The sequence below is a fragment of the Furipterus horrens genome, unplaced genomic scaffold (genome assembly GCF_987537825.1).
Source record: "Furipterus horrens unplaced genomic scaffold, mFurHor1.1.pri manual_scaffold_3, whole genome shotgun sequence".
Classification (NCBI taxonomy): Eukaryota; Metazoa; Chordata; class Mammalia; order Chiroptera; family Furipteridae; genus Furipterus; species Furipterus horrens.
Window position 1 is genome coordinate 70,398,221 of NW_028327173.1, and position 21,604 is coordinate 70,419,824.

General features: G+C 38.3%; 1 protein-coding gene across 1 annotated transcript in view; it reads left to right on the plus strand.

The window, feature by feature from the left end:
- Window positions 1–224: 224 nt before the first annotated feature.
- The window catches only part of BTBD8 (BTB domain containing 8), a 111,231-nt gene continuing 89,851 nt past the window's right edge, over window positions 225–21,604 (plus strand). The window contains exons 1-2 of the mRNA XM_090269731.1: window positions 225–407; window positions 7,125–7,322. Of these exons, the coding sequence (XP_090125857.1) occupies window positions 265–407; window positions 7,125–7,322 (341 nt within the window). The 5' untranslated portion in view covers window positions 225–264. The remainder of the gene's footprint in view (window positions 408–7,124; window positions 7,323–21,604) is intronic.

The window sequence follows — 21,604 nt, forward strand, 5'->3', positions numbered from 1 at the left end:
GCCGGCAGTGGTAAACAGAGCTACTACGCCTGCGCACAGCCATCCCGGGTCACGTGCCAGCGCGGCCCAGGCCTCCGGGGTTTTCCGGGACTGCGGTCCCGGCGCTGTAAGGGAGCGTCTACAAACTGACGAGAGGCGTCACCCTTTTCTCTTAGGGGGAGGTTCCGGTAGGGGCAGAGCGTTCGGTCGGAGACGCCCCTTGCTCTTTAAGGCGGGGCGTGAGACTGTACTGAACCTGCAGGCGCCGTCGCGCTTTTGTGGGACATGGCCCGGTGTGGGGAGGGTAGCGCGGCCACGACGGTGCTTTTGGGGTCCCATTGCAGTAAGGGGGTGCAAAGGAAGGGGCCGTATGAGTGGCGCCGGCTGAAGGCGTTGGTGTCGGAGCAGCTCAGCCAGGATCTGCTCAGGTAGGAAGCGGCGGAAACCCTGGCTGCTTCAGTTCGCAAGGCGGCCGCCTTCGCCGCGGAGGCTGTGGCTGCCGGTCGGTCTCTGTTCCTCCGCACCGTGTTCTCCCCGCCTCAGGCCGCCGTGGGAGGCTCACCAGTCTCTCCCCTGCGAAGTGCGTTCGGTCTTCCTGAACAGCCAACCGCGACTACCTCGGAGACCACGTACCAGGTTCAAAGAGAAAACCAAAATCAGTATCATAGTTTTTTCTGTGCAGCACCAGTTACGCCAGGCTACTCGAACACAGCTTGGGTCTTGAAAGACTTATTGCTAAGGTCGGGGTGCCTCTAGGTTTGGTGGTCCTGAAACGGACGCGAAGCAATTTTAAGAGAAATGATAAAATTAGGCAGAAACATGAATATTTAGAATGAGGAAAAATAGAACAAATTACTGGAGTTCTGGAGGTCTCTTCTGCGCTCTTTAAACAATTTACCAGAATGCTTACATAGAAATACCTCCCGATGGCGACCCGGCTTCCCCCCTCCACCTAGAACACCATAGCTCCAGGCAACTCCCAGCTCCTCGGAAGATCCAAGCAGATGGAGGGTTGGGAAGGATAATCCAGGCTATGCTGAATCCAGCTTGGGTCATCTCAGTTTATAAAGAAAATGAAGCTTAGAAGTATTCCCTAGCTAGCTGATTTCCATTTACACCAAAACATGGATTCTTTAACTTCAGTGTGCATCAAAATTACCTGGAGGGCTTGTTAAAATTTAGATTTACTGGGTCCCAGACCATAGATCTGATTCAGTTGGTAGGAGATGGGGCCGGAAGTTTTTGCACTTCTAACAAGGTCCCAAGTGATGCTGATATTGCTGGTCTGGGTCACACTTGGAGAACTAATGAACTAGGGTAAACATAGTTACTACTAATAACTAACAGTTGTGCAGCTTTCTACATTTTTTTTTTTTAAAGTGCTTTCTGTCACTCACACTTAAAAGGTTCCAGCAGCTATAAACTGAACTTTATATGGTAAAAATACTTCCATTTAATTTGGGCTTGTCTACTAGAAATGCTCCTTTGTCTCCACCAGTGGTGGATTGATGTAAAAGATGGAAAAAAAAAGACAAGTTGTTCTTTTTCTAGGGTGAATCTCTGGGGATTAGGTGCTCCTCTTCAGTGGCTTTATTCTGGCTGTATTGTGAGCATAAAGTGTCATGAATTTAAGGAAGATAACACATCTAATTTATATAAACAAAATGAGGTTAAAAGTATAGCAGGTAGACAATTTATCCTCATCCTAGCAGCAATTAAGGATAGGACCCTGAACTCCCAAGTTCTTATTACAAGTAAAGAAAAATAGGTGTAGCATTTTTTAACTAAAAAACAAAAAAAAAGTGATATGCTCACCCAGCCACTTTAAATGCTAATATTCTTTAAGCACAGCAATATCATCATTTTATTTTATAAATATTAATGAAATAGTACCTACCTATACCTAGCTCTGAGTGAGGTCCTGCAGAGTCAAAGGTTAACAGGACACAGCTTTGGTGTTTGTGCTTACTTTCTAGTGAGAGAGGTAGTAGCCAAACAAAAATATTATTGGGACCCAAGTGAGTTGTGGAAAGCTTTATAGGGTGACATTTGAATGATCTCTTGGGGGTTCATTAAAATTGATTAGGTAAAGATTAGGAAGGGAGAAGTCAGAGGATATCTAAACAAGGGGAATAGCTTTCACAAAGGCACAGAAATTTGAAATATCTTAATATAGTTTAGGGAAGCAAGTTGAATTCTTCCAAACAGCAAGGAACAGGATCTATGGAGAAGTAAGGAAAAACAGGAAACAGTTTCAAAATGAAAAAGCCAGATCTGATGTAGAATTGGAAAGTTGCTGGGGATATTACAGCAACTGTACAGTAAGACCTCATTGAGAAATGGACCCATTATTCAGGACAATTATAGTAAAAATACCTCATACTTATCGCCATCCTACTATTAGCTAGACCCTGGGCTGACGTATAATGGTTAATTTACTCCCCTGTGAGGTAAGTGTTGTTATTCCCATTTAACATGTAAGAAAACAACATTAAAGAAGAAGTGGTGGAGTCCAGACAAGGTTAGCAGTCTGGCTCCAGAAACATTAAAGTGACTTGCCCACAGTCACATGACCAGAATTTGATCCCAGTCTGCCTTCTCTACAGTAGTTATATAAACTGATCTAGTAACTTTGTTCCTTCATCTTTGCTTCTCTCCTTACACATTTTTTTTTCTCACTCTACCTTGGGTTAGCTTTGCAGCTCTCTTAGAGTGCGATCAGTTGCTCGCTATTTACTCTATAGAACATTTCTGCCAGAGTTGACTTGTTTAACTACCACATTGGTTGATGGCTAACCTTGGCTCCATCTATTGCCCATTCATATGTGGTTAAGAGCATCAGGATCATGTGGTACAAAGGAGAGCCATATATAAATAATGATTTTGGTAGCTTTATTTGGGAGGGGATTGTGGTATGGCAGGCAATCAAAGTGACAGTACGTGAGGGTAAATGGGTAAACTAACAGTAAATCATGGAGGCCTTTTTTCAGTGAAGAATTTGGAATGTATTCTGGAGGCAGTGAAAAGTCATTGGTGGTTTTTTGTTGTTTTTTGTTTTTTGACACGTGGTATTATTTTATATTAATTTCAAGTGTACCCATTGGATTTTTTTTTTTTTTTTTAATAGAGGATCAACATTTTTAGGTCTTGAATTGAGGAAAGAGAAATTGTAACAAGGAGGCCAGCCAGGAGATTTTGTAGTAGTGAAGAGATACATAATGGCAACAGAAATGGAAAAGGTGAAAGGGATTCATATTTGCAGTTGATGAGCTTGGTGACCAGTTACATGTGGAGGAACAGGGAAAGAGATACATAGAAAGTGGTGCCAAAATCTTAGGACATCTGAAAGGGAGAAGCATGGTGATGTTCAGACCACATCAAAGAGATAGTTGGAACTATGCCTGGAGTTGAGGAGGGAAATTGAAAGAGCAGATATAAATTAAAGGTTGGTGGCATCACCAGCACCCAGTTGTCCAAACCAAATATTGGAGAGATTCTAGGTTATTCCTTTCTCTTCACTTTCTACATCTAATCACCAATTACTGCTAGTTTTATTGCCTAAATATACTTTAATTCCATCCCTAGTCTGTGTCACCATTCACCTTCTCCTGGTTCAAGTCCTTTACATCATTCATCTGTGCTATATAGTAGTTTTCTCATTTTCATTCTTATTTTCCTCTAATTCCTCTTCTATGCAACTAAAAAGTGATACTTGGAAAAATAAATTTGTTTGTGTTTCAAACCATTTAGTGATTCCTCTTCAACTGCAAGGTAGAGTTTAGCTCTTTATCCCTACAGCTTCATCTTCCACTTCTCATCTCCTCAGTACTCTATGCTGACCGATTTGTAGCTTCACACCCACATACACCTTTGTAACAAATATGAGGCAGGAACTCCTTTCTTCCCTGCTTTGCTTCCCTGACCAACTCTTATTCAATCTTTAAAATCCCGTTTGTTTTTCACATCCTCTATAAGATCTTCTCTTATATCTGTCTCTGAAAAATTTTTACTTATTTGTGCTATTGAATATATCATGCTCTGGCTTCCTTACTTTTATTCTATATACTCCATGAGGGCAGATATTATGTCTTAGTCATCTTTATGTCCCCAGTACTTAGCACATAGTACTTGGCTAATAAATTGTTAGTTATAACTAGATTTAGTCAGCAGTCTAAAATGCTTTAGATAGGTTCATACAATAGTTGTTGGCAGAAAAATGATATGGAAAGAACATGGGCCTTGACGTGGTTGAGCCTTTGCTACAACCCATCCTTCCTCTAGACCTTACTATTCAATGAGCCAATAAACCTCCTTTTGTGTTTAAGAGGTTTGAATCAGATATCGTTACTTGTAACTGATAAAAATGGCTTTGCAAAATAGAAAGCACTATATTTTCACATTAACAATTTTTTAAATACATTAACTTTTTAAACAAATACTTGTGACCATCTATTATGAGCAAGATATAAGGTTGGTGCAAAAATAATGTCCGATTTTGAGGTCTATTTTAAAAGTGAAAAAGCCCATGAGTATGAAAATATTTATTCGTTAACATAACCTTTTTTGCTTTCTAGAACCTCATTCCATCTGTCAACTAGCTTATAAATGCCACACTTGTAAAATTCTTTAAGTTTTGAAGCAAAATATGAATCCAACTCATTTTCAGCCTTCTTTCTTAATGTCAACCTAAGACCATCAAAATGGTTCTATGGTCCGCGAAACAAGTGATAATCAGAAGGAGCAAGGTCAGGAGAATATGGAGGATGAAGCAGTATTTCCCAACCAAGCTCTTTCAAGAAATTCTTGGTGAGTCGAGCTGCATGAGGATGAGCATTATCGTGATGGAAGATGACACCGTTTCTGTTGACTAAGGAGGGTCGCTTTCGGTTAAAGCTGCTTTCAGACAACGAAGTTGTTCACAGTAAGGATTAGCAGTAATTGTTTGATTGTTGTCTAACAGTTCGTAATGAACAATTCCTTCCATATCCCACCATACACTCAACATGATCTTCTTTGCATGAAGTCCTCCCCTTCGTTGTTGAACTCTTCTTGCCCCTCAACTGATCCACGATCAGCGGCGTTTAACTTTATGGTAGAGGATCCACTTCTCAGCACCTGTACAAGCCTTCCTAAAAATGGTGCCTGACGGTGTCGCGAAAGCAATGATTCCCAACAAGCAACACGCTGTTGCAGATTCTCTGGAGACAGTTCGCGTGCGACCCATTTTCCAACTACTTAAACCTTTCCGATCCTTTTCAGTTGGCGTAGTACAGTTGTATGGGCTACGTTAAATTGTTCTGCAAGTTCCCTAGAGGTAATGGTGGGGTTTTCTGTGACAACAGCTTCCAACACTTCGGAATCAAGTTTTTTTGGACGACCCTCTTTTCGCCTGTTTTTCAAACTGAAATCCGCACTTCAGAAATGGGAAAACCACCTCCTGCAATTTCTTTCAGTCACTGCATCATCCCCATAAGTGCTTTGAAAAGACTTTTCTGCTGTACTTGCATTGGCACCTTTATGAAACTCATAGAGTAAAACATTTCTAAAGTGGTCTTTAGATGGGACGAACATGGGGCAAATATTGCGGACGATTATGAACAATGCTTCAATATGAAAAAATAAGGTATATATTAATCACTGTGACATCAAAGAATTAGGCACAAATTTAATAAATACTATCTAAAACTTTCTTTTATAAAGGTCGGACATTACTTTTGCACCAACCTGATAGAGTCCCTGGTGAAGGTTGTCTTACTAGCTGCAATGTTTCCTTATTCACTTGGGAAGAAGTGGGAGATGGGAAAAAGGTGGGTGCGAGGGAGGAACAAATTATTTGTACAATTGGAGTTTTTATTAATGTTTGAGAGACCAGAACATTTTTACATAACTTTAAAAATCACTTATGAAAATAATTTATTGATGCAAATATTGACTAAAATGCATCTGTTTGCTCATTGTTTCCAAGATTCCAAAAGTTTTGTTTTGTTTAGGGTAAAAATACAACAAAATTTAACAAGCAGATATTGAGCACTTGCTATATGCTGAAGATACACAGTTTTTGCCTTTGGGGAATTAATTGTCTAATAAGTAGAAAGACACATAAAAATGATGCACTAATAGAAGTACTGTAATAGAGGTATGTAATGAGTGGGATGGGATCAGAGGAAGGAGCCTTTAACTTGGTATTAGGGGAGTGTGTCAATGGCAACATTTTAAGCTTCCATTATAATGGATACCTTTCTCCATTACTTATACCTCCTAGAGTGAACTGGTGTGATTGCTAATTATTATCCTGCAATATCAAGTCCTCTGAGAATACATGCTTTGCTGGTGATAATGTTATAGTAACATGAAGTGTTTAATATATAAAGAGTAAAAATATATCGTTACCACAGAGACAGATTATATTATGACAATTTCTATTATGATGCTTATTTATGTTCTTCCATCACTTCATTATATATGTAATCAGTGGGCATATGTAGTATGTCTGCACATTAGTAAAGGGATTTCAATGGGTTTCAAGTCATTTTAATAATAGATTAGAACCTGGTTAGTTGTGTTTGGAGTGGGGGGAATGAAAAAGTGCTTAAATGTCACATTCTTGATGCTAAGCCTGCATTTCAGACATGGTATTTAATAGTTAGAACAAAGTGTGCCAGTTTCTAATCTGTATTGTCTATTGTTACATCTGGTTTGCTGGTGGTGTTGATTGTTTACTTTTTTTTGCTTCAGTTTTAGTGAGATTTTAAAAAATTGATTCTGCACAGTAGTCAGCTATATTACTACTCTGTATTCTTTTTTCAAAATAAATCTAAAATAGAAAATCAACATGAATAACAGAAGATATATTTTATTATTAGATGGAATAAAAAAGATATTTTTTGAAAAAGTAGCCTTACTCTTCAAGGGAAATTACTTTTGTTTTCATGTATAACTTTTAGAAATTTAGATTCTTAGCCAATATTAAATAATATGCTTTGGAATGAACTGAGAATAAATTCATTTTTATATTAACATATTGATATTATGTTACCGCTGTATTTTTTTTTTAGTTTGTTTTATTTTTAAAACTTATTTTATAAAAATTGATATATTATATGAGTATCACTAATTAAATTATGCTTTCTTTTTATTCCTGACAGGCTTCTAAGGGAAGAAATCCATACAGATGTTACTTTTTCTATAGGTTGTACTTTGTTCAAAGCACACAGAGCTGTCCTTTTAGCAAGGGTTCCTAACTTCTATTTTCATAATATTGGACAGATATCAAATAATTTAACAAATTATGAGCCTATTGCTGTGGAGAACTTTGAAGCTTCAGAATTTAGAACATTTTTACAGTAAGTGCTTTCTTTTTCTTTTATATTTAAGTCTAATCTGTAATTATTTTAAAAACACATGCATATGTCTTTATTTCATGTATTTTTTTTATCTGTTTTATAAACTTCTAAGAAAAATTCACTCATTTAAATTCTGAATTATCTTAAATTCATGTTAGTAGAGGCTAAGCATTAGAGAGTTAGTATTTGGAGAAGCTAAGTACTAACTTGAGATTGATCCTAAGAGAGAAGAAATGAATAGTGTGCTTTCTGTAAATTTGAGTGAATTACTCTATGGCAGGGTTTCTCAACAGTGGCACTGTTGATGTTGTGGGTTAGATAATTCTTTGTTGTGAAGGCTGTGCTGTGCATTTTAGGATGTTTAGCAGCATCCCTGGCCTCTAGCCACTAGATATCAGTAGCACTTCCCCTCCCTCTCCTTCCTTTTGCCCCCAAGTTGTGACAACCAAAATGAATCTAGACCATTCCAAAAGACCTCTGGGGGAGGTATTTTGTAAAACTGGCCCCTTATGAGAACCATTGCTATACTGACTTCTATATTATTAATGTGCAAAAATTTAAGTAAATTATGTATGTTTATAAAAATAAGAGATCATAACGTTCAAATTTTTAAAAATACAACTTCCATTGAATTTGTGTTCAATGATCTTAGAGAACTGTCATTGTCTAAATAATGGGATAAACTAATTTAGTATATCAATTTTCATGTCTAATTTAATAGAATTCTATTTTAATGCTTTGCTGTTAACTGCACTAATTATTTGACACTAGTTTTTGCTAAATGTGTCCATGAGGGAAGTACTTTTTAATGTACTTCCTCAAAATTATCTTTTTTAAAAAACCTATTTAAATTACTTTAGAGTGGTCTTAAATAACTTAAGCGTTTAAGAACTCTAGAGCTAGAATATCTGGGTTTAAATTCCCTGCTCTGCCAACTGGTAGCTTTGTGTCTCAAACTTAACCTCTGTGTGCCTGGACTTTTCTCAGTTTTAAAATACCTGGCATACAATAAGCACCATAAAAGCTGTTAACTAAGTTTTTTTTTATGTTTGTAAATCTTGAAGTGTTCATTTGTATTTCATTTCAGTAATTTAAATACTGCCATCCCATAATTTCTTTCCTTTCTCTAATATATGGAAATTAGTATCATTCTAATATTTTAGTGGTTTTCTGCTCTACCATTCCTCACATACACTTGCTCAGTAAATATTTATTGTGCCCTATTTTGGGCAAGGCCCTGTGTGAAGGGCTAGGTATGAACTGGTTAATGATTTTTGATTTAGGGGTGATTATAATGATAATAAATGTGTGGAAGGGGAATATTTTCCCTTTCCCTCCTCTAGTTCTTTTGGCTGGCCAAATAAACCAACAGAAGGCAGATTGGCAAGAGAAGATGAATTTAATCTGACGCACATGGGAACCCAACATCTGTGAGAAAGTCAGAGACCCCACATACATGAGAGGTTCAGACATAGAAATAGAAAGGGGGATTATGGTATATAAGACATTCTGAGTTAGGAATGAGATAATGCATCTTGAGGGCCTTAAAGGGCCATTACAGGATGATAAGAGCAGATGTTTATTAAATTGAAGTTTGCTCTGCCATGTAAATGGGTCAAAAAGGTTATTGCTGGTAATCTTTTATTATGGGCAAGTTCTCTAATTCAAGTTCTTCTAGGTAGTTTAATGGAGGAGCCTGAAGTTAAAATTGCCCTTAGTTCAAAATAATCCATATATAACTGAGGCAAATTGTGGGGTCGCTTGTTCTGAACCCTTACATAAGTAAATGTGGAACTAAGTTTTAGAACCAATACTGGCAATTATGCCATTGTATAGTACTACAGATTTGTCAATTAGCAATTTTTAATAAATATGATTATTTTTTAAATATCTAATTGGCTTTTTTAAGTAATTCATGAATTGGGCAGCATCCTATCTAGCAACTAGAAGGGCACTTCAAAAACATCTTTATTGAGAAAAAATTCACATATCGTAAATATAATTCACTTTTAGAGTGTACAATTCAGTGGTTTTAGTATTTCTGCAGTTGTGCATCCATGATCATAATTTAATTTTAGAGCATGTTCAATACCCCAGAAAGAAGCCCTCTACCCATTATCTGTCGCTCTCAATTCCCTCAACCTCCTGCCCTAGACAACATTAATCTGCTGTCTGTGTCTATGAATTTGCCTATTCAGGACTTCTCACATAAATGGAATCATACAATTTGTGGTCTTTTTGACTGACATTTTACTAAGCATTTTGTTTTCAGTGTTTGTCCATGTTGTTGCATGTGTCAGTGCTTCATTTTTTTATTGCCAAATAATATTTCATTATATGGCTATACTACATTTTGTTTATTAACTCATCAATTAAATGGGCATCTGTGTTTCCACTTTTGGGCAGTATGACTCATGATGCTATGAACATTCATATGCAAATTTTTCTGTGAACCTGTGGTTTTATATTTCTTGGGCATATACCTAAGAGTGGAATTACTGGGAAATGTAGTAACTCTATAGTTAACTTTTTGAAGAACTGCCATACTTTTTTTCTAAAGAGGCTATTCCATATACCAGCAGTGTATGAGGGTTTTAATTTCTCTACGTCCTCGTAACACTAGTTATCTTCTGCCTTTAAAAAAAAAAAAGTTGTTCTAGTGAATATGAAGTGGTATCTCATTGTGGTATTCATTTGTATTTCTCTGATAGCTGATTTTCATATGCCTATTTGCTGTTTGTGTATATTCTTTGGAGAACTGTCTATTCACATCCTTTGTTTACTTTTCAGTTGGATTGTCTTTTTATTATTGAATTAGGAGCGCTCTCTCTCTCTCTCTCTATATATATATATAGAGAGAGAGAGAGAGAGAGACTCTTATCAGACCTATAATTTGCAGATATTTCTGTCTTTTCAGTTTCTTGATGGTATTATTTCCATAAAAGTTTTAGATTTTAATGTAGCTTAATTATTTTTTTTGTCACTTGTGCTTTTGGTATATAGATAAGAAACCATTGCCTAATCCAGGATCATAAAGACTTATTCTTATATTTTCTTCTAAAAATTTATGCTGTTTCCTTTCCTTTCCTTTTCCTTTTTTTTTTCTTTCCTTTTCTTTTCTTCCCTCCCTCCCTCCCACCCACCCTTCCTTCTTTCCTTCCTTCCTTCCTTCCAGTTTATAGAGCCATATGCTAGCCAGAAAAGTACCAGGTTCAGGGGTATGAAGTCTAAATCACCAGCAAGCAACAGCTTTAGGAGGAGAAGGCAACATGTCTGCGGTTTTATTCTTTTAGCTCTTGCATTTAGGATTATAATCCATTTTGAGCTCATTTTTTTGTATAGTGTAAGGAGGGGGTCCAATTTCATTCTTTTGTGTGTGATACCTAGCTGTTCCAGCACGATTTTTGAGGAGACTGTTCTTTCCCCATTGGATTGCCTTTATACCCTTGTTGAAAATCAGTTACCCATTGCTATAGACTGAATTGTTTCACTCCAGACTTTATGTGCTAAAGTCACCCTCCAATGTGATGATATTCAGAGACTGTACTGTGCCTTTGGGAGGTAATTAGGTTTAGATGAGGTTATGAGGGTGGGACTCTCATGATGGGAATAGTGCCCTTATAAGAAGAGATATTAGAGAGCTTGCACTGTCTCTCTGCCATGTGAGGACACAGTGACGAGACCAACTACAAGCCACGAAGAGCATTCTCACCGGAACATGACCGTTGTGGCACCCTGGTCTTGGACTTCCAGCCTCCAGAATTGTGAGTAATGAATTTCTGTTGTATAAGCCACTAGTCTATGATATTTTGTTATGGCAGCCCAAGCTGACACATGAATGTTAGGGTTTATTTCTGGTCTCTCAATTCTATTCCACTGGTCTGACTGCCTGTCTGTAATGCCAATGCCAGTTATCAGTTTAACTTTTATGAGAAATAAGTTGGGTTTTTGTGTTTATGTCCTGGATCCTAGGTGTTTTTCAGATGCTAGTCTTTTAACTATTTGCTGACATACTTCTTGCCTGTAATCAAAATTATGTTGACTTTATTGTCAAAAATTCATTTTGGGTGATTCAGTTTTAAGTATATTTGCCCTGACTGGTGTGACTCAGTGGGTTGGGCATCATCCTACAAACTGAAAGGTTGCTGGTTCGATTCCTGGTCAGTGCATATGCCTGGGTTGCAGGCTAGGTCCCTGTTGGGAATGTATAAGAAACAATCGATCTTGTGTGTTAATGTCTCGCTCCTTCTCTCCCATTTCTCTAATAAATAAATAAATAAAATCTTTAAAAAGATTTTTAAAGTATATTTGTGTGATTTGGCTTATTTTCCTTCATTTTAACCTGTCTGTTTCTTGAATGATATGTTTTTCTTTATTTTAGAAGTTGTTATATGAAGCTCCTCTAAGCATAAATGGAAAATTGCTTAACCTGGCTTCCCCCCCATGTGTAAGAACAGAGTGACATATATAATTTAAACAGATACTTTAAGAGCAATTTAGAAAATCATTGTTATTTTTTAGTATAGATCATAGGCTAATCAATTTTAAAGGTATATATTTTTTACCCTGGTAGGTAGTTTAGTGGCATTGTTATAAGAGCAGGTCAAGCCACGTCCACCACTTCTAATTGTATGAACTTGAACTAATCACTTATCATTAGTTTCCTCAACTGAAAAAATAGACATAATAACAATACCTACCTTAAACTGTTGTGAGGTTAAATGAGATGCTTATAAAGCACTTAGCACAGTGACCTGGCATATGGTAAGTGCTGAATACATTTTAATAACACATTAATAGTAGTTGGCCCTGTGAAATTACACATTTCTTTAGCTGTTGAGTGTATGTTTATAAGAAGATGCTTGGGATAGGTCAGATTTTTATGTATTAGAGAAAAGGAGAAATTGCATCAATGTTATCTTTTATTTATTATCATTAAAAGTGATGGAATTGAGCCCTGGCTGATGTGGTTCAATAAATTGAGCACCGGCCTGCGAACTGAAAGGTAACTGGTTCGGTTTCCAGTCAGGGCACAATCCTGGGTTGCAGGCCACGTCCCCAGTTGGGGGAGTGTGAGAGGCAGTCGATTGGTATATCTCTCAAACATGGATGTTTCTCTCTCTCTCTTTCTCCCTCCCCTCCCTTCTCTAAAAATAATATCTTTTAAAAAAAGGTGATGGAATTGAGGCCTCTTTATGTCCCAACCTGTTTGTGTTTTGGGTTGCTATCTACCTTATAAAGCAAAATACAGGATTTGTCTTCTGAGAAGATGAAGTCATCTTTTCCTCTGAAAAAGCCTTCTACTTAGTTGGCTTTGGCATGCTACAGGAATGGGAGGGCAGGGATTGAGGCTTCCTGAGTCTGGCTTTCAGTTGAGATAGAGAAGATAGTGGTTATAACCAAAAAGTCCAAAGTGGATTGTAGTAGTTACTTCCAGAACTCATCAGTTAACCTAGCCTCGGCTTCAGGACTGTCATATAAGTGGATTCCTTAATAAAAAAAAAAAAAATAATACAGTTAAATAAATAAAATTGGTAGAAAAGAAGACTGAATGAGAGACAGTATGATAGAGTAGAGGAACCATTGGACTTGACAACAAGGCAGAGATCTGCCTTCTGGCTGCATTTTCTTGTTTTAGGATTTCTTTTAGCTGTTTTTTTCATATGTGTTTAGAACAGGAGTTTGGAGTAAATGGGTTTGTGCTTAATAGTGCTTCACAGTCCTCTCTTTAAAGCACTTAATCACATTGTGTTTTGTATTCATGTAATCATGTATGTCTGTGGTTATATAAGCTGCTTGAGGTTTGATCATCTCATTGATGTGAACAACCCCAGTGGTATCTCACGTACTCTCTATCACTTAGAAAGTGTTCATGATGTAACCCCCACCTTGTCTATATTAATATAAAGCATAAGTAGGGGGTTATAATATAAAATACGAGATTGAAATTTAGTAAAAACTGATAAAATAGATATTTGAGTTTTTAACATGTGAAATTCATTCCGTATGTGTCTTCAATATACATTCTTTTAAAATAACCAATAAAGATTTTGAAATACTCTGTTATGTTGCTACTTATTTTAGAGTCCTCTGATGTATACTTCAGTTAGAGTTGAAAATACAGTCTTTGAAAAGTTGTTTTTTATACATCGACTTCAGATATGGCTCAAATGATTCACAGTGGAAAGTAGTGTTTGCTTTATGACCTCATGATTAAAATTCAACTAAGGATTATAAAAGTCATTGATTTCCCAATAAGACTTCCCCTGTCGTAGTTGTTTGAGAGATTGTATGTATGTTTGTATGTGTGCATGTGTGTGTGAAGGAAAGGGAGACCTTTGAATTTTCAGTTTAGCATCAGTAACTGGGAGATGCTAGGATAAAGTATCAATTAGGTAAACATAGCAACACAAAACAAAGAATTCCATTTCCCCTGCAGCTTTCGCAAGTGGTAGCTATTTTCTCTCCTATGTCCTTTTTACTAGTAGGGTTGGAAGTGGATGGGATAGATGTACTATCGTACTAATTATATTTAACTATATTTTTTTATTTTCTGTGTTCTTGATGCTTTGGTATTTGGGGTCCTACTGATCCTGATGGAGGAGAGACTGCTCCTGCTAGGGTTAGCTAATTCCTGTAAGTATGCCTTAGATAAGCAAAACAACCAATCCAGAGTTCACTTGGGCACCCATCTCCTTTATCTGGTTTTTACACTCCAGAAAGCAATATGAGGTCTGTCCAGAAAAAGTTCAGCCATTGTTAATATAATTAAAACAGTTTACCAGATATGGTGTAACCTGGAATCCAAGGAGAGTGGACTGGAATGTGCATACGTGAGCAATGACGACTTCACTGTACTAGTCAGGGCAGTAGACACCATTGAGTGAGCATGTGTGCTGTGTCGCCGTCATATTCAGAATTACTAAGTAGAGCAACAAATCTGCATAAAATTTTGCATTAATCTTGAACATTCCTGCATGGAAACTACTGTATTTGGATGATGCAGAAGGCCACAGCTATGGGCAACTGGTGATTTGCTGTTTCATCACAGTGCCCCGCTCACATATCACATCTCGTGCATAGTTTTTTGGTGAAACATCAAATTTCCCAGATGACTCAGCCCCCCTACAGCCCAGATTTGGTGCCCTGCAACTTCTGACTTTTCCAAAACTAAAATCACCTTTGAAAGGGAAGAGATTTCAGACCATTGATAAGATTCAGGAAAATACGATGGGCCAGCTGACGGCGATTATAGAACTGTACCTCCTTTGATGGGGACTAAGATGTCATTGTCCTATGTGCAATGTTTCTTTATCTTCTTCAATAAATGTCTATTTTTCATAGTGCATGGCTGGATACTTTCTGGACAGACCTCATATTCCTCTGCTCTAATCATTCCAGGGCCATGTATGACACAACTAGAGACCACCCTTGTAGTCCATAGCTGCCCAACCTCCCACGCAGTTATTCAAACTGTCCAATCCTAAATCTGCTCAGCTGCTTACCTTGCCTTACTGTTCCTTCCAACCAAACCACAGTAAAGGCTTTTGCCTACACTTTGCCCTTGCTCCTTCTGCCTCTAGACCCACCCTGTTGCTTCCTCATTTGGCCCTACCTGGTGTGGTGTGCCCCACTCCTCTTGGGAGCTGTAAGTAACGAACTTTTCTCAATGGCATTCATCTCCTGAACTGTTGGCCTCATCATGCCTCAATAAAACCAAATTCCCAGGTACAATCTAAAATGCTTGTGAACTTGATTACTGTCTCCAGATCTTTCTCACTCCCTTCTTCCTAAACCCCTGTCTTTGAGTTCGTCTTACAGGTCTATACCACTAGGTAGTCATGTACAGACCCTTTGGTCAATCAGCCTCATTACTTAATGAAACTATTGTCAGTTTCTCTAGTAACATAAATTTTGCCAATTGCAGTTGCCACAAAGATGGTGTTTTTACTACCATAGCCTCTAGTTCCTTTAATTCCTGTCTTCTGGTCTTCTCGTAATCTTGTTTTCCGCTATACCTCAATCACTGAATACCAAGTAAAATCCTAAATTATGTCATTGCCAATAACTGTAGCCCTCCACAGTCAGACTCCACATATCTCACTCTCTTGACTTCTACCTCCTATCTTTCCAGCTAACTCCCTTAAAGCTCCAATTCGAATATTCACCAACTCCACCAGGACCTGAAATTAATCTTACCACATTTTTATTGTTTTTTATCCTGTGTTCTCATTTCCATTCTTACTGTGCTTAAATTCCTATTATTGTATCACTTCCTTTATATACAACGTCTGTTCTCTTGTCCTTTCTGAATTTGTGTTACTTGCATGTTAAAACTCCAAACCTTAAATGCAACCCTTTGACCTCTCCATTCCTGCATCAATATAGTTGACTAAGACAGGAGAAAAACACACGAACCGGTCTCACTTTATTTATTTTTTGTATGTTTAATTGATTATGCTGTTACAGTTGTCTCAATTTCTTTTCCCTTTGCTCCCCCTACCCCTCCACTCCCCTCAGTCCATGACCATGGGTCGTGCATAAAGCTCTTCTCTACATCTCCCTGTCTGTTCTGCACCCTCCTACTATGCTTTTTAATTCCTGCATCATTTCCCTCCTTCTCCTCTTTCACCCTCTGAGTTGACACCACTCCACATGTTCCCTATACCTATAATTCTGTTCCCACTCTGGTTATCTGCTTATTTTGCCTTTGTTTCCATTCCCTAGCTTCTGTTGTTGATAGTTATGATTCTAATGTCATTTTAATGTTCATGGTTTTGATCTTCTTTTTCTTAAGTCCCTTTAACATTTCATATAATAATGGCTTGGTGATGATGAAGTCCTTCAGCTTTATCTTGTCTGGGAAGCACTTTATCTGCCCTTCTATTCTAAATGTTAGCTTTGCTGGATAGAGTAATCTTGGTTGTAGGTTTTTGCCTCTCATCACTTTGAATATTTGCTGCCAGTCCCTTCTTGCCTGCAAAGTTTCTTTTGAGAAATTGGCTGACAGTCTTATAGGCACCCCTTTGTAGGTAATTCTCCTCTTTTCTCTTGCTGCTTTAAAAATTCTCTCTTTATCCCTAACCTTTGGCATTTTGATTATGATGTGTCTTGGTGTGGTCCTCCCTGGGTCTAGTTTGTTTGGGACTCTCTCTGCTTCCTGGACATGTATGTCCATTTCCTTTCCCAAATTAGGGAAGTTTTCCTTCATTATTTTTTCACATAGTTTTTCAATTTCTTCCTCTTCCTCTTCTCTTTCTGCCACTCCTATGATTTGGATGCTGGCAATTTTAAGGTTATCCCAGAGGTTTCTAAGCCTCTCTTCATTTTTTAAAATTCTTGTTTCCTCCTGTACTGGTTGACTGTTTATTTCTTCCTTATGTTCCAATTCTTTGATTTGAGCCCTGATATCCTTTCCTTCACCACTAGTTTCATGTGGATATTCCTTCATTTCACTTAGTAAAGCTTTCATTTCTTCCCTTTCATGTTTAATCTTTGCTGTCAAGTCTGTTAGCATCTTTATCACCAGTACTTTGAACTGTGTGTCTTTTAAATTGGCTATCTCCTCATCTGTTAGGTGTGCTATTTCCTTGTCAGTTAGGTTTCCCACTGGAACCTTGATCTGCCACCCTTTTGGGCCATACTTCTCTGTCTCTTCATATTCACAGCTTTCTCTGTTTGCCTCTGTGTCTTGGTAGAGCTGTTTTACCTGTTATGTTATAAGGGTTGGAGCCTTAGGTATTTGTCAGTTCTGGTGACCCGTTGCACCACGTTGTGGCACTATACATGAGGGAAGGGTCTGAGAGGGAACAGTGCTGGTTGCCCCACACTCGCCGCTTTTCCAGGCACTTCTCCCCCTTCCCATACTAAGCAAGCTGCCTCTTTTGAGAGACCGGTAGTTTCTTCTTCCGCCCCAGCCCCCACTGGCTTTCGTAGTCAGAAGCAATGCAGCTGTATTTTCCCCTGCACTGGGACCTCAAACTACGCAGTCTTTTCTGGGGCTGGGATCAGTCTGATTTTGGGCTGGGAACACTTGCCGGGTTTAATATGTATGACTGTGCTTTTTGCCATGGCTACAGTTGCTGTATTGCTAGCTGTGCCACCAGCCACCACTGCCTCCAGCTGTGCTGCCAGCGGCCAATGCCTCTAACCGTAGGCCAGCTATGGCCGCCAAGCACCGCCCCCAAGCACCGCCCCCACAGCCACTGCTCCACACCTCTTTCTCTCTGTCCCTGCTTCGCCCCTCCTACCTTTCTGGCTGAATATTTCTTCTTTATTTCTTTGCTGAATTTCCCTGTAGTTTTGATTTTCTGTTTTTTTTTTTTTAGTTTTGAAGTTGTAAATTCCTTCTTAGCTGTGTGGAGATGCAGCGTGTCTATTTACACCTCCATCTTGGCCAAAGCCCCAGTCTCACTTTAAATCATGACCATGAGCCACAAGTAGGCAGTTAGTGCTTTCAGTCGTATTACATGGAGTCATATATTTCCGTAGTTTCATTTGCTCTCCCACTCCTTGAGGACATTTCACACCTCCTCTTGAACTTTCAACTGCTCTTCCCTTATCTTCATTCTCACTTCATGATCTTGCTTTCTATTTCATTGAGAAAATCAAGGCAATTGGAAGAGAACTTGCACAAATTTCTCCCACATCTCACTTGCATCTGCACCAGGTGCTTTGTCTTTCCTCATTGGTTAACTGTCAGAGCTTTTAAAATCAATTCCTCCACTTGTCCGCTAGATCTCATCCTATTCCTTTTCATGTACTCAGACATTGCTTCAGCAATTTTTACTTTTCAAAAAACAAGTTTCTCTTCTCTTGGATCTTATCATTAGCATATAAACATGGTTTTCACACCCTCACCTAAAAAAACAACAAAACCCTCTCTTTATGCCCCTTCCCCTCCAGTTAATACTCTATCAGCTAATATCCTAATGTTGTGATCCCTTTCACATAAGATCTCAAGAGTTATCTATCACACTCAATTTCATTCTCCTTTTTAAAAATAGAGATATTCACATATTATAAAATCCTTTAAGAAAGTGTATAATTCAGTGGCTCTAGGATACAGTTGACCCTTGAACAATGGAGGTTTGAATGGCACAGGTCCACTTAAACACTAATTTAAACTGGGCTTATTCAAGGGTCTACCGTATTCACAGTGTTGTGCAACAATCACCACTGTCTAATTTCAGAATACTTTTGTCATCCTAAAAAGAAACCTCATACCCATGAGCAGTCACTTCCCACTAATTCATGACAACTAATAATCTACTTTATGTCTTATGGTTTTGCCTATTCTGGGCATTTCCTATAAATGGCATCATATAGTATATGGCCTTTTATGTCTGGCTTTCTAAACTTGGTATAATATTTTCAAGGTTCATCCATGTCGTGGTTTTTCATCAGTACTTCATTCCTCTTTATGGCTGAGAAGGTCACCACAATACTTCATTTCTCCTTATGGCTAAGGAGGTCACCAAGACTATTTCACATTTGATGATTTCATGAGGATGACTTACAGGACTCTAGGTTATGATTTATTACAAAGTAAAAAAGGCAAATGGGGTGAAGTCCACAGAAAACCAGCTACAAGCTTCCAAGGGTCCATTCCCAGTAGAGTCATACAGGACATGCTTAATTACCCTAGCAATGAGTTATGACATTTCAGAAATGTTGCCAACCAGGGAAGCTCATTAAAAGCTCAACACCCAGGGTTTTTATTGGAGGTTGGTTACATATGCATCCTTTACCTAACCTATACCCATATTCCAGACTCCTAGAAGGAAAGGAGATGTTTAGCTTAAACCAATTATTTATAGGCATAATGAGCCATGCTTGTCATTTAGAAAATGCTAGCAATACTCCTGAAATCATGTTTTCAGATACCAGCCAAGGGCTAACCTTGTAAGTCTTACAGAGCATAATAGTCAGAAGTGCTATGTTAAGTCTTCTCTACATGTGGATATACCATATTTTCTTTATCCATTCATCAGTTGATAGACATTTGGGTTGTTTTGACCTTCTAATGTAATGAATAATTCTGTCAACAGTATGTGCAAGTTTTTGTGTCAACATATTTTATACACCCAAGGAGTAGAATTGCTGGGTCATATGGTAAACTTTTGAGGAACTACCAGACTTTTTTCCAAAGATGCTACACCATTTCACATTCATAACCACGTCTGAGGGTTCCAGTTGTTCCACATTCTCAAGAAAAATTATCTATCTTTTTTATTATAGTTTCCCTAGTGGGTATGAAGAGGTATCTCATGGTTTTGATTTGCAGTCCTCTGGTGGCTTTTCAGCATCTTTTAGTGTGTGTATGGCTGATTGTATATTTTGTTTGGAAAATTGTCTATTTTTTGCCCATTTTTAAATTGGGTTATTTGTCTTTATATTTATTAAGTTGTAGAAATTTCTTATATATTCTATATACAAGTCTCTTATCAGATCAATTATTTGCAAAAGTTTCCCATTCTATGACTTGTCCTTTAACTTTTTTGATGGAATCCTTGAAAGCATAAAAAATTTAAATTTCTATGATTTTTATCTTATCTACCTTTTCTTCTGTTACTTGTGCTTTTGATGTCATATCTAACAAACCATGGCCTAATCCAAGGTCATAAAGATTTATACCTGTGTATACTTTAAAAAGTTTTATACTTGACTTCCGGCCAAGATGGAGGCCTAGACAGATATGCTGCATCTCCCTCCACAACTAAGAAGGAATACAACTACCTCAAAACTAGAGACAACCAGAAGTTCCAGAAAATCGAGCTGCATGGAAGTCCAACAAACAAAGATATAAAGAAGAAATACTCATCCAGACAGGTAGGAGGGACAGAGCTGGGGTGGAGAGGATGTGGTGTGGTGGTGGCAGCAGCGGTGGCAGCGGCATGCTGCCAGAAAGTGCAGTCACACATTTTAAAAAGTCAGGAGGGACACCTGGGGAGTGTCCCCAGCAGCAGACCAGACCACGCAGCTCACGGTCCCAGCGCCAAGGAAAATGAAGCCACATTGCTTCTGACTGTGCAAACCAGTGGGGGTAGGGGTAGAGGAAGAAACAGCCAGTCTCTCAGCAGAGTCTGATTGTTTAAAGAGCCCCCGCAGTCCTAGAATGTCCGCAGACACCCACCCACTCTGGGAACAACAACCAGGGCAACAATTAGAGAGGCATCAGTCCCATACAAAGTGGGAGAAGTGCCTGGAAAAGGGGTGAGTGCTAAGCAAGCAACATTGTTCCCTCTCAGACCCCTCTCCCACATACAGTGCCACAACGTTCAAAACACTGGTGATAAAGATGCTCACAGGCTTGACTGATATGCTTAAGTATGACAAACGCATAAGGGAAGAAGTGAAGGCTATGCTGAATGAAAGGAAGAAAAATCCACACAAAACCAATGGTGAAGTGAAGGAAACGAGTTCAAATCAATGATTTGGAATATAAGGAAGAAAAAAGCAGTCAACCAGTACAAAATGAGGAAACAAGAATTTTAAAAAATGAGGAGAGGCTTAGGAACCTCTGGGTCAACTTTAAACATGCCAACATCCAAACAATAGGGGTGCCAGAAGGAGAAGAGGAAGAGCAAGAAATTGAAAACTTATGTGAGAAAATAATGAAGGAAAACTCCCCATATTTGGTGAAGGAAATAAACATACAAGTCCAGGAAGCACAGAGAGTCCCAAACAAGCTAGACCCAAAAGGACCACATCAAGAAACATCATAATTAAAATGCCAAAGGTTCAAGATAAAGAGAGAATCTTAAAAGTAGCAAGAGAAATGCAGAGAGTTACCTACAAAGGGGTGTCTATAGGACTGTCAGCTGATTTATCAAAAGAAGCTTTGCAGGCAAGAAGGGACTGGCAAGAAGTATTCATGGTGATGAAAAACAAGGACTTACAACCAAGATTACTCTATCCAGCAAAGCTATAATTTAGAATGGAAGGGCAGATAAAGTGCTTCCCAGACAAGGTAAAGCTAAAGGAGTTCATCATCACCAAGCTATTATTATATGAAATGTCAAAGGGACTTACTTAAGAAAAAGAAGATCAAAATTATGAACGTTATAATGACAACAAACTCACAACTATCAACAACTGAATCTAAAAAATGAAAATCCAATGAAGCAAACCAGAATAGGAACAGAATCATAGGTATGGGGATCATTCGGAGGGTTATCAGCTGGGAGGGGGAAGGGGGAGAAAAGGGGAAATGGTGCAGGGATTAAGAAGCATAATTGGTAAATACAAAATAGACAGGGGAATTTAAGAATAATATAGAA